Genomic DNA, 11,965 nt, shown 5'->3' on the forward strand with positions numbered 1-11,965 from the left:
TTTTAAATTCATTCTTCAATTTAGCCCCACCCACCCAGACGCAGAGGAGAGGCTACACTGGCTAAGTAGCAGGCATGCTCCGGCCTCACCAGCTCCTCAGCTGTCCCCAGAGGAGTTTCAGGAAAGGTAAGGGCCTTGAACCATCCAGTCCATGGAGGACAGCCCATCCCTCTCTAGAACAAAACAAAAGGAAAAAAATTTCTCCAGGCCTTAAAGCTATGTAATGGCCACAGTGGTGAGAGAGCTGCTTTCTGGGTCCATGGGGCTTCTGTGTCCAAAACTACCTTCATTCCACGGCCTTCCCAGGAGCCTCAATGTCCCTCAGAGCTTACCTTGAGTAGGGTTAGTACTTCAACCATAAATGTAGCCTGACACAGGACACTGCTGTCCCTTGGGAAGGCAAGATCCAGGTGACATGTCAAGATCGGATTCTAAGATGAGATTCCGGACAGTTGGACAAAAACATGGGCTTCCTTACTCCTCCATCTTCTGAGAACCTTGAACACGCCAGGCACCAGGCTGACATTGTAATATGGCATTTTATCTGATTTTTATCCAGGCAAAAATCAGCTCCATTTGACAGATGGGAAGTTAAAGACAATGGATTAAGCAATGGGTGCTAAGGTGGTACACAAATATTATTTGAATTCGCATCTGTCTGACAAGGAAGTCTACATTTTTGTCCAACTGTCCAGAATCTTATAATAGAATTTGATCTCAATATGTCACCTGGATCTAACCTTCCCAAGGGACAGCCGCATCCTGCGTCAGGCTACATTTGTGGTTGAAGTACTAACCTGGCTCAAGGCAAGCTCTGAGGACACTTAGGCTCCTGGGAAGCCCGTGGAACGAAGGTAGTTTTGGACACAGAAGCCCCATGGACCCAGAAAGCAGCTCTCTCACCACTGCAGCCATTACATAGCTTTAGGGCCTGGAAGAAAAGGAGGAGGAGGAGGAGGAAGAGAAGGGGGTAGTGGGGATGGTAGCAGGGAGTGGGGACCATCTGTTGGCCTTGAGCTACAGGGATCACGGGTCTGAATAGCAAGTCAAGAGGGAACTTCGGGAGAGAGTTTGACTCCCAGGGTCGACTGAGCTCTCCGCAGCTGGCTGTGTTCACTGTCTCAGCATCCCTGGCCAGAAACGCTGAGAAAGCTGAGTCTTCATCCCTGCAATAAGTTGGTCCAGTCCCCAACCCTTGTGTTCTGAGAGATGGAGCTGGGCGGGCTAGATCAAGGACACATAACTATGGAGATAAATTCATTCTGTTCTTTATTGGTTGTTTGGGGCCTGAAAGCTGCCTCTCAACTTAGGTCTCCCCGAGCCACACAGAAAGTCCTGCTTCCTCCTGAGGCCAGAAAGGAAATGTAGGAGTTGCTTTTTTTTTTTTTTTTCTCCTCATCAAGACAGGGTTTTATTAATCAGCCCAGCTAGCTATGTCGCCTGGGCTAGCCTGGAGCCCTCAATCCTTCTGCTATTGTCTTCCAAGCTCTAGGATTACTAGCTTGTGCCACCGTACCCATGTCTTTTCCCAGCGTATATGCCCCACTTCACGCTTCTGCTCTGCACTGAGATTTTAAGGGACAGGAGCCTGTGTCGTTTAGTTTATATCTCATCATTCTCCAGTTGAATACTGTGAGCCTCAACCGCATTTGGGGTGTTTATGGTATCTGATGTTTCCACTGGCATTTCTTTGGCTTCCCCTTCATTGCCCTTGCTCCCGCCCTGCCCCTCAGCATCCTCTCTGGAACCTGGAACTTCTCCTTCAGCCTCCGCCTGTCTCCTAGTCTCCCCTTCATGATTGAGGCTATCTACTTTAGCCCCTGTCTGATGTCCAGCCTCCTGTAGAGCTTCCAAAGACTCCCTTTTGGCCTCCACCTGACCCCTAGTTTCTTCTCTAGTCTCCAGGGATTGCTGGGGTTCTGGCTGCAGTGGACTGTTAGCTAAATGCAGTGGCTTTCCAGCAGGTTGTGGCTCCTGGAGAGCTGGGGGAAGGGACTCCGTGTGCTTGGGGGCTTCTCCTGGGAAGTTGATTAGCTCTGCAGGAGTCATGAGCCCATCTCCATCCAGATCCTGGGTCTCAAGCACCTGGTCCACTACCAGGATAACCTGTGGAAACAGTTACCATAGATATTTTCAGGAGCCCAGCCCCTCCCCAACAGCCTCATCCCTGCTGCCTTGGGTCTGAACTTCCTTTTCCAGGGATCTACCAAAGGACGAAAGCTCCAGCTCCCTCAGCTTCCAGCAGTGCTTACCGGGTTGATGGGAAAGTGTGCAGCTTCAGGGGCCAGAGCTGCCGTCAGCATGGACAACAGCTCCAGGCCGTCCAGCTGTCCATTCTGGTCATAGTCGTGAAGAGCGAAGAGGTAGAGCAGGACTAGGAAGAGAATCTGGGTTAGAAGAGGCGGGAACCCACAGGGCAGGCAGCGCTCAGCCCCAGCTCTGGCCCCCAGAGCCTCCTAGGCTGGTGCAAGCGCCAGCCCCTCACCGCGCTCCCGGTCCATTTGCTCTGGGTCCTCTTCCATCTTCTCGAGTCCCTTGAGGTAATTCCGCAGCCGTCTGTGGAGAAAGTGGCGAACTGGTCAGGAGAGTCCTGTCTGTGACCCGAGGCTTGACCAGGTAATACCTTCTGAAAGCCCCCCGTTTACTCACTGGAGCTGGTCAGGGCCTGGCTCGAAGGGGTTGGGCGTGAGCTGCTGTTGCACTTCAGGGTCCAGCCTAGAACAGGCAGAGAGGTGTCAGCCCAGGGCCTAGCTTAGCAGCCACTTGGCAGATTTCCCTAGATCCAAAAGGACTTGTCCCTTTAACTTCCCAGAAAGGGCTGTAGGGAAAAAAACTCTTCGGGTGTCACTGGAAACAGAACCTTATCCCCCCAAGACTGTTTTTAGGTGCCTTAGTTAGTTCTAGAAAACCCAAAGAAGGGACAGATGGCTCAGTGGTTAAGAACACTTGCTGCACGTTTAATCCCAGCACTCGGGAAGCAGAGGCAAGTAGATCCCTGTGAGTTCGAGGCCAGCCAGGTCTACAAGATCTAGTTCCAAGACAGGTCTGTTACACAGAGAAATCCTGTCTCAAAAAGTCAAAACAAACAAACAAACAAACAAACAAAAAGCACTTACTGCTCTTCCAGAGGACCCAAGTTCACCCAGTACCCATTTTAGGTGGCTCACAGCTACCTATAACTTCAACTTCAGGGGACCTAACCCCTTCTTCTAGACTCTGCAGACACCCCCACACTCATGCACACACAGACACATACATGCAAATAAATACAAAACCGAAAAGAAAGAAGAAAATGCTTGGTGAGATCGAGGCCACCATAGTAGACACACAGTGGTGGCCCAATAAGATCCAGTGTCAACAGGCGGATCTCTGTGAGTTCGAGACCAGCCTGGTCTACAAGAGCTAGTTCCAGGACAGGCTCCAAAACCACAGAGAAACCCTGTCTCAAAAAAAAACAAAACAAACAAACAAACAAAAAAAGATCCAGTGTCAAGATAGTCAAGAGTGTCGAGACACAGTGGCTAATGGTGGTCTTGCTTCTTCAATGCCAGGACCCAAGGAGTAGACCTCAAGCTAACTAAGGCTGGTAGCGATGCCCAGGTTTCCCAGTCTGCCCTACGACACATCATTGCCTCTTCCTTTTTCAAGCAGAGGGCATAGATGTCAGCCTGGACTTTTAAGTCTGCCTGGGGTTTCAGAAGTGTTCCTACTTCTGCACGGGGTGACTGTGTGCCCATATCAGCCTGGAATGGCAGAATCAACAGGAGTTGTTGCAGCTACTTTGGTCATTGTTGCCAAGGTTGTTCCAGCATCGCTCTTCTACTACACATACTGGGTATACAAGAGTAGCTCTAGGAAGTCAGAAATGTTAGCTAGCCATCCCTGTTCCTTTGGTATTCCCAATGTCAGGTCTTGATTCACAGACCACAGCCCTGTCCCAGCCTCCTCCTCATGACTTACACAGGACTGGAGCTGGACTCCTGGCTGCAAAGGGGTCTCCATGCACACACTAAATCCCTACTTGTGACATTCTGACAATCACAGGGCAGGTTTGTGTGTGAGCACAGAAATGAAGGAGGCTATACTTCAGTGGGCTCCTGGCTCCTCAGAGGAGTTCTGACATCTTATTAGAGACTCTCCCTACCACAGCTTGGGGGCCCTGCCCTCCTAATCCTCTTACCTTGTGGCTCCATCCTTGGGAGCAGTGTGACCTAAAGGTAGCAGCAACAGTGGCAGCATCAACGCTTGCATCAGCCAATGGAACATCCTTCTGGAGACTGGAGCTAGGAACAGAATCAGAGAGTCAGGGGAGGGGTATCTGCCGCAGCGTTGGGGGTCAGACGGATCAGACAGAAATGACTTCCCTCCTTGCATGTGGAAGCATGTGGCATAGCAGGACACCTGGGAGGACTCTACATGCACACGGGCAACCTCCAGGAACTTTGCTCAACATAAATCCCGATTATAGAAAAACACATAAATCCTGCTCCAGTGTTTAAGTGCATAGAAGCAGAGCTGTATGGTGGGAGGCAGCTCTGGGGGTGAGGGCTCCTCCCTGTGTCCCATTGGCCTTAAGAGCTGCTTATGTATGTCTGCTCTAGAGCACCCACTTCATTTACAGATGGGGATAGATCAGAATGAGAACGCTGGGGCTCCCCAAAGACCAAAACATGCAGAGAGACAAAGAGGGAGACAACCAGGGGGTCTGCACTTAGGAAAAACCTACTAAGGCTTGGTGTGGTGGTACTCAGCCAGCGATGGTGGCAGACATCTTTAATCCCAGCACTCAGGAGACAGAGGCAGGCACATAGATCTCTGTGAGTTTGAGGCCAGTCTGGTCTACAGAGCTAGTTTCTAGGACAGCCAAAGCTATGTAAAGAAACCCTGTCTTGAAAAACCCAATAAACAAACAAACAAACCCAGCAAGCAGGAGTCTGAGGCAGGAGGATTGTGAGTTCAAAGCCAGTCTGGCTGTCTCTACATTATGCGGACTTGATTATATGGAAATGGTCAAAAATAAAATGAGCCTGTTAAAAACTCAGAGCATTCTGGCTCATCCCGTGGATGCACATATAATATGAATTTCCAAGGAGGCAGACACTCACCTAAACTGAGACACCCCCCCAAAAAAAGCCATCTTCGTGCAGAAAAATAATCAGATGTTTGATGGTCCAAGCAAAGGGTCAGGACCTCTCTTCCACAGAACCTAAAATTCAGGCAAGCACTAGATTTTTCTAAAGGACATTCCATAGCTTTCAGTGGATTCTCTGAAAGGTCCATGATCCCAACAAGGTCCAGAACCACGTTCAAGATGGATGTCAGTTCCCTGAGAGCCTAGGGGTGGAGCGGGCAAGTGCCTGGCTCACAGGGAGATAAGCCTGTTTACTGTTTGGAGCTGCCTTGAGTAGGAAGACCAAAGGGTGGAAGTCCAGAAAAAGATAAAGCCATCACAGCATAGGACCTGTGTTCATTTTCCCTTTATGTGCGTGTGTGAGTCCACACGTGTGAGCTTGCATACGTGTAAACGTGTGGGGGTCAGGGGTCAACACTGGGAATCTTCCTCAATCATTGATCACTGTCTGCCTTACTGCTTTGAGACAAGTCTCTCACAGAGCCTGCGGCTCACCAAGTCCTAGTTCCTGTCTCTGCCTCCCTAGCACTGCGATTCCAGGTCACACTGCTGTGCCTGGGTGTGTGTGTGTGTGTGTGTGTGTGTGTGTGTGTGTGTGTGTGGTAGCAGCATGTTAATATAGTTGTGCACACGCATGTGGGGGTCAGAAGCTAACATCAAATATCTTTCTTTGATCACTATCCTTGATCATGAGAAACTGATTGATTCAGAAACGTATTATTGCTGTGAGTGACGTGGCGGTGGGCGTGTGTGCCACGGTGTGCGTGTGGAGGTCAGGTGACAACTTTACAGGGACTGCATTTCCATAGATTCCCTGGATTAAACTCGGGTCCCCAGGCCTGCAGGGTAGGTATCTTTAGCTGCCAAAGCACTTTCATTTTTTGAGACAGAATCTCTCACTCAACTTCAGGTTTATCAGTTCAGCTAAACTGGTTGCCCAATAAGCTTCAAGGATCCACCTGTTTCAATCCCCCCAACACTCCCCCCATCACTGGGGTTATGGGCACACACTACTGTGCCTGGCTTTTTACATGAATTCTGGGGGTCTGAACTCAGATCCACAGTAGGCATGTTACCAAGTGAACACCTCCCAGCCCTGAGTCTGACTTTTTACATGGGTGCTGAAGATTGAAATCAGGTTCTCATGCCTGTGTTTGACCAGCTAAGCTGTCTCTGCACCCCCATCCTCCCACCCTCATTGCTATATTCGTTTGTCTATGTGTATGATTGGTCCTGACAGCTACACTGAGTACATGTAGCTTGCTGATCTCTCTAAGCCCCAATGGCCAAAGAGACGTTGAAGCCACTACTGCCAGAAAGGTATTTGTAGCGTTAGCTGAGACTGGAGAGCCTTGGGGTCTAATTGTACCAAGGAGAGATGATGGTGTAACGTGGTCATTTAAGGTAGGCAACTAGAACTGAGTTCTCCATGTTAACATCAAACCCCCAAAGGGACACAGCCCAGTCATAGGGAGGAGCTAGACTACCACACCTGAGTATGGTAGCAAATGTCCCCAGGAAAATAGGTACCGGGCTGGATACAAGTAGAACATATTCCTCCAGGAGCACTGGGCGGCAAGACATTCTCAGTCCACCAAAGCACAGTGGAACCAGTCATGGGGGGTGACATCACCCTCGTCAGGAGTGTCTGTCAGACTCAGTCCATGTGAACCAGAGTCACCCATCTGAGTGGTCCATGCAGCAGAGCAGACCAGAGATAAAGCAGGGGCTGGCCTATAGGAACAGACTAAGAAGAGGCTCCATACATCCAGCTGAGGTTCCAACAGCTATACTCCGTGCACGTGAACAAAAGGGGATTGAAAAGACAGCTCAGAGACTAAGAGCACTTGTGGCTCTTCCAGAGGACCTGAGTTTGGGTTCCAACAGTCATGTCAAGCAGCTCACAGCCAGGTGGAACTCTAGCTTCAAGCATCAGCTGGTTCCAGTCAAGGCTACGGAGTGAGACCCTGTCCTATAAAACCATCACCACCAACTACAACAAGAACAATAAAAGAAAATGTCTAAACTTACCAGTTGTTAATTAAATTTCAGAATTTTTATGTATTTTATATATGTAGATGGCTTTGTCTGCATGTATGTCTGTGTACCACACATGTGCCTCATGCCTACAGAAGCCAGAAGATGGCATCAGATCCCCTGTGACCCAAGTTACAGATGTGAACCACATGTGGGTGCTACGAATCGAATCTGGATCCTCTGGAAGAACAGAGTTTTTGTTTGGTTTGGTTTGTTTTTGCTGTTTTTAATTGATCTATACATTTTTTCTGAAGAGCAGAGTTCTTAACTGCTGAACTATCTTTCCAGCTTCCTGAACTTATAAAATTTAAGGAGAAAAAAAAGGACAGATTTGAGAATTTCAAAAGTCTAAATTTCTGCAATCATGAAGTTCAAGGAATTGACAACAGAGTCTGGAGGTGCCTCAAAAGGAAGCAGAAGGCAGAAATGTCAACAGAAGGAAATCCAAGCTCTGCAGATTGACCCCTTGTTTCCTTTCAGGGGAGGGGCAGTTAGAGAGGAGATCCTGCCCCAGAGACCTGTGTGGCAGGCAGCAAAGGGTTGGGGAACTAGGTAACCTTAAAAGCTCTTTGTATGCCAAGTCTCTGGAATAAGGAAGGGCCAATTGGGGTCCAGTTTCCAATAAGAAAAGAAGGGGTCCATAGAGATTGAGAGAGCCAGCTGCAGAGAGGTCAGAAGAATGCCAGGATGTGTGGACCCTGGGCTAGATAAGAAAGAGGATACCATGGGGCAGTAGCATGGATCTGCATGGTCCTCTGATGACCCCTGTATTAGAGGTGAAGGTGTGAGTCTAACCCAGCACCACTGGGAGAGGGTAGAACTTTTAAGAGGTTGATCCTGGGCTGGGAGGAGGCTCCATCCGTAAAGAGCTTACTGGACAAGCATGAAGACTGGAGATCCCATTTCCAGCAGACTTGGAGAGCATGGGGGTGGGCCTGGAGGGGGGATAGAGCCAGGTGGATCTCTGCAGTTCACTGGCAAGTCAGTTTAGTCAGTTAGTGAGCCCAGGTTCAGGGAGACCCCATCTTAAGAATTAAGAGAGTGATTGAGGACTATATCCAATGTCTGCCTCTGGCCTCCACAGTCACATGCACAAACATATATGTACACTCACACTCACATGTATACACATCTTCATGAATGCCTACACAAACATACATCCCAGGAGAGGGGAGGGGAAAGAGAGACAGAGATGGGGAAGGGGAAAAAAGGGAAAAATGCTGGCTAGTGGGAGATCTCCATCTCTCTAGGGATGCATGAAATAAAGAACTCCAGCCTTGTCTTCCTTCCCTTTCCTGTCCTAGCCATGAGGTGAGCAGCTCTGTCTCCCACCCAGCCATGATGGGCTGCCTCTCCACAGGTACAGAAGCAGCCAGGCCAACTGGCCCCAAGCTAAAACCTCCGAAACTGAGTTAAAAGTAAACCTTTTCGCTTTTTAAGTAGATGGTCTCGGATGTTTGTTACAGTAGCAGAAAGCGACTGTCAAATGACAGGACCAGCAGGGCCGGAATTTGAGGACAGCAACTGTATAATTTGTAGAATACAAACACAGATTTTCCCTAAGTAGCACGTGTCACCTTTCATTCCCCTGCCTCTGCCCCCCAAGTGCTGGGATTACAGATGTGTGCCATGGTGTCCAGCTGTTCGTTTCTTTGTTTTTCAAGGCTGGGAAGCCAAGCCCAAATCTTCACACATGCAAGTCACGTGCCCTACCACTGAAGTGTACTATTAGACTATTTTTCAAATATATATTAGACGTATGTATGTATGTGTGTATGTATGTATGTATATGAGTGTTTTGCCTGCATGTATGTATGTGTACCCTGTGAATGCCTGGTGCCCAAAGAGATCAGAAGAGGGCATCAATCCCTAGAACTGGAATGACAGAAGGTTGTGAGCCACCATGTGGAGGTTGAGAACTGAACCTGGGTCCTCTGTAAGAGCCACAACTGTGCTCTTAATCGTTGAGCCATCTCCCCAGCCCATTACACAATCAGGGAAAACATACATGTTTAAAAGAATGAACAGATGAACAGAAGTGAGTGGCACATGCCTGCAATTGCAGCTCCTTGGGAGGCTGAGGTAGGACGGTTGTGAGTTCGAGGCCAGTCTAGGCAATGTAGATCCTGACATAGAGGAAAGGAGGAACACAGAAATACAAAATTGCTAGGAGAACGAGGTCGAACCCAGTGTTCGAACATGGTCCCAGCACGGGCTCTGCCTTGCACTGTGTACCCTCTCTATCTCCCGTCTCCATCGGCAATGCAGGCTCGGTGGTAGCTAAATGAGATGAGGTCTTTTCCTTCCAGAAGTTGTCCTGGCTGCTCTGCAGTGTCTTTGCACACGCTTTCCCTTCTGGTCTTCCCACCTGAGTCCTTCAAATTACTTTCTCCTCCCCATCAGTTCCCTGCCAGGATCTGAGCTGCAGTGGACTCACAAAATTTAAATTCCTGAGAGCTGGAATGAATCTGTCATCATCCACTAAGGTCACTTTTAAGAAGAGGCTATTTGAACTCCAAAGGAAACCCTGGTGGTGGCAGTTTGGGCCCAGCAGGACATGCCCTTCCACCCACCAATCCATTCATTCATTAGACTGACTGTAGGGACCCCAAAATCAGCCTACAATTTGTTTTTGTTTTTTAATTTAAAATTGTCCTTCTAGGGGGCTGGAGAGATGGCTCAGTGGATAAGAGCATTGCCTGTTCTTCCAAAGGTCCTGAGTTCAATTCCCAGCAACCACATGGTGGCTCACAACCATCTGTAAAGAGGTCTGGTGCCCTCTTCTGGCCTGCAGACATACACACAGACAGAATATTGTATACATAATAAATAAATAAATATAAAAAAAATAAAATAAAATTGTCCTTCTTGCAGGGCAGTGGTGTTCCATGCCTTTAATTCCAGCACTCTGGAGGCAGAGGCAAGCTGATCTCTGTGAGTTCGAGGCCAACCTGGTCTACAGCACAAGTTCTAAAGCTACAGAGAAACCCTGTCTCAAAAAAACAACAAAAAAAGAAAGAAAGAAAGAAAAGAAAGGAAAGAAAAATCTTTCTTTGTGTGTGTGTGTGTGTGTGTGTGTGTGTGTGTGTGTGTGTACATGTGCCGGTAAACATGTGGAGGTCAGAGAATAACATTTAGGAGTCCTTTCTTTCTACCATGTAGGCCCTGGGGATCAGACTAAAGTCAAATACCTTTACTACCTGTCTGTTGATCCATGTCTTCAATTTGTTTTTACCTTTTTTCCCACTAAACCTGGAGTTTAATTCACTTTTTCTTACATGATTGGACTTAGTGACTAGCTTCCGGATGACTAAGATAGCTGAAAAGATTGCTAGGTCCACGCAGTGCCTCTGCCTCTCTCTGTCTCCCCACAAACCCCTAAAAGACTACATAGGGATAGAGCTCTTGGGGCCCAGATACCTCCCAGCCAGAGAAGTGAGAGAATGAATCCATTTCAATTGTGGGCCTTCCAGCTGGCCTAGCCAACAATATGCATGGAAGAAAGCTGGTCCCCACTGCCTTGCCTAGACGGCATCCAGAGTAAAGTTAAGGTTATCATCTGAAGCTACTAAGTTGTTTCGTTTGGTTGGTTTTATGAAGCGAGGTCTCACTATACAATCCAGGTGGGATTTGAACTCATTTAGCTCAGACTTGCCTTAAACTCACTGACATCCTCTTGTCTCAGCCTCCCGAGAACAGAGAGTTCATGCTCCACCATACCTAACTCTGGTTACTTTTATGAAACAGGCTCTCCCTACGTAGCTTCCTGCCAAGTGCTGATTGCTGGAGTGTGCCCCCATATCTGGCTGTTATATCCTGCGTTTTAGCCTACAGAGGATTCTTATAGCCTAGCTGGTACTGAAGCATCAGTGTGATAATCTAGTCTGCCTAGGAGCAAGGCAAGCTCTGGAGCTGCTTTCGGCCAAAGCTGTACAAGCTGCATGCCTAACTCTGGGAAGCCTGAGACTACTTGGGAGCACTCCATACTGCCACGTATGGAGCCCCTTCTGAAGGCCGGGAAGGGTTCTGAAGGACTCAGGGGCGCTCCTCTATCTTCAAATCCAAACCGTTTAGGTTTTGAGTGGCTTGTTAAGTAATCATAATAATCCAAACACCAGTCTCAGAGAGCTGGCTTCCTAGGTGTGGGATCTGCTTAGCATACAGAGCCTACATACAGGCTTGGCTGTCTGCTGCTCTGCTGCAGCTGTCCTGAAAGTCTCAGCCACGTGTGCACTGGACTCTATAAATCACGTGCTGATACTGAGCCTTCCCCATGTGCATCAGTGTCACCGTCCCCTTCGCTGTCCTCTGAGTCCCTTGTATATGTAACTATTTAGTGTGTGCAGTGGACGGAACCCAGAACCACGGTCATGGACTTGCAGTAAACAGTGAACAGTGAGCTCCTTCTCACAGTCTTTTACTGCTGTCCCAGCCTGTGGGACTGTCTTTACACCCACATCAGATACACTTCCCTTTACTAGAACCCCATTGCTCAAAAAACATGTTTTACTGCTTATTTCATTACTGTGTATATGTGTGCATGAGTATCAGCCGGTGTGTGTCAGGATACACCTGTGGAGGTCAGAGGCCAACTCTTGGGAGTTGGCTCTCTCCTGCCACCTTGTGGGCTATGGAGTTTGAACTCAGGTCCTCTCTTGCAAGTATTTCAACCCATTTTGCTGATCCATTTAAAACCTTTTCTTACACTAAGGATAAGGAAGCAGAGAGGGAAATCAGAGAAGCATCACCTTTCACGATAGCCACAAATAGCATAAAATATCTTGGGGTAACTCTGAC

At 48.4% G+C, this 11,965-nt stretch overlaps 1 protein-coding gene across 1 annotated transcript in view; it reads right to left on the reverse strand.

Annotated features, from left to right (window-relative positions):
• Window positions 1–1,252: 1,252 nt before the first annotated feature.
• Window positions 1,253–11,965, reverse strand: part of Cgref1 (cell growth regulator with EF-hand domain 1) — a 15,689-nt gene continuing 4,976 nt past the window's right edge. Inside the window, exons 2-6 of the mRNA XM_005371348.2 lie at window positions 4,181–4,283; window positions 2,650–2,715; window positions 2,486–2,556; window positions 2,253–2,374; window positions 1,253–2,106 (exon numbers count right to left, since the gene is read on the reverse strand). Coding sequence (XP_005371405.2) covers window positions 1,603–2,106; window positions 2,253–2,374; window positions 2,486–2,556; window positions 2,650–2,715; window positions 4,181–4,283 — 866 coding nt within the window. The 3' untranslated portion in view covers window positions 1,253–1,602. The remainder of the gene's footprint in view (window positions 2,107–2,252; window positions 2,375–2,485; window positions 2,557–2,649; window positions 2,716–4,180; window positions 4,284–11,965) is intronic.

This window comes from Microtus ochrogaster, unplaced genomic scaffold, assembly GCF_000317375.1.
Source record: "Microtus ochrogaster isolate Prairie Vole_2 unplaced genomic scaffold, MicOch1.0 UNK106, whole genome shotgun sequence".
In the NCBI taxonomy this organism is placed as follows: Eukaryota; Metazoa; Chordata; class Mammalia; order Rodentia; family Cricetidae; genus Microtus; species Microtus ochrogaster.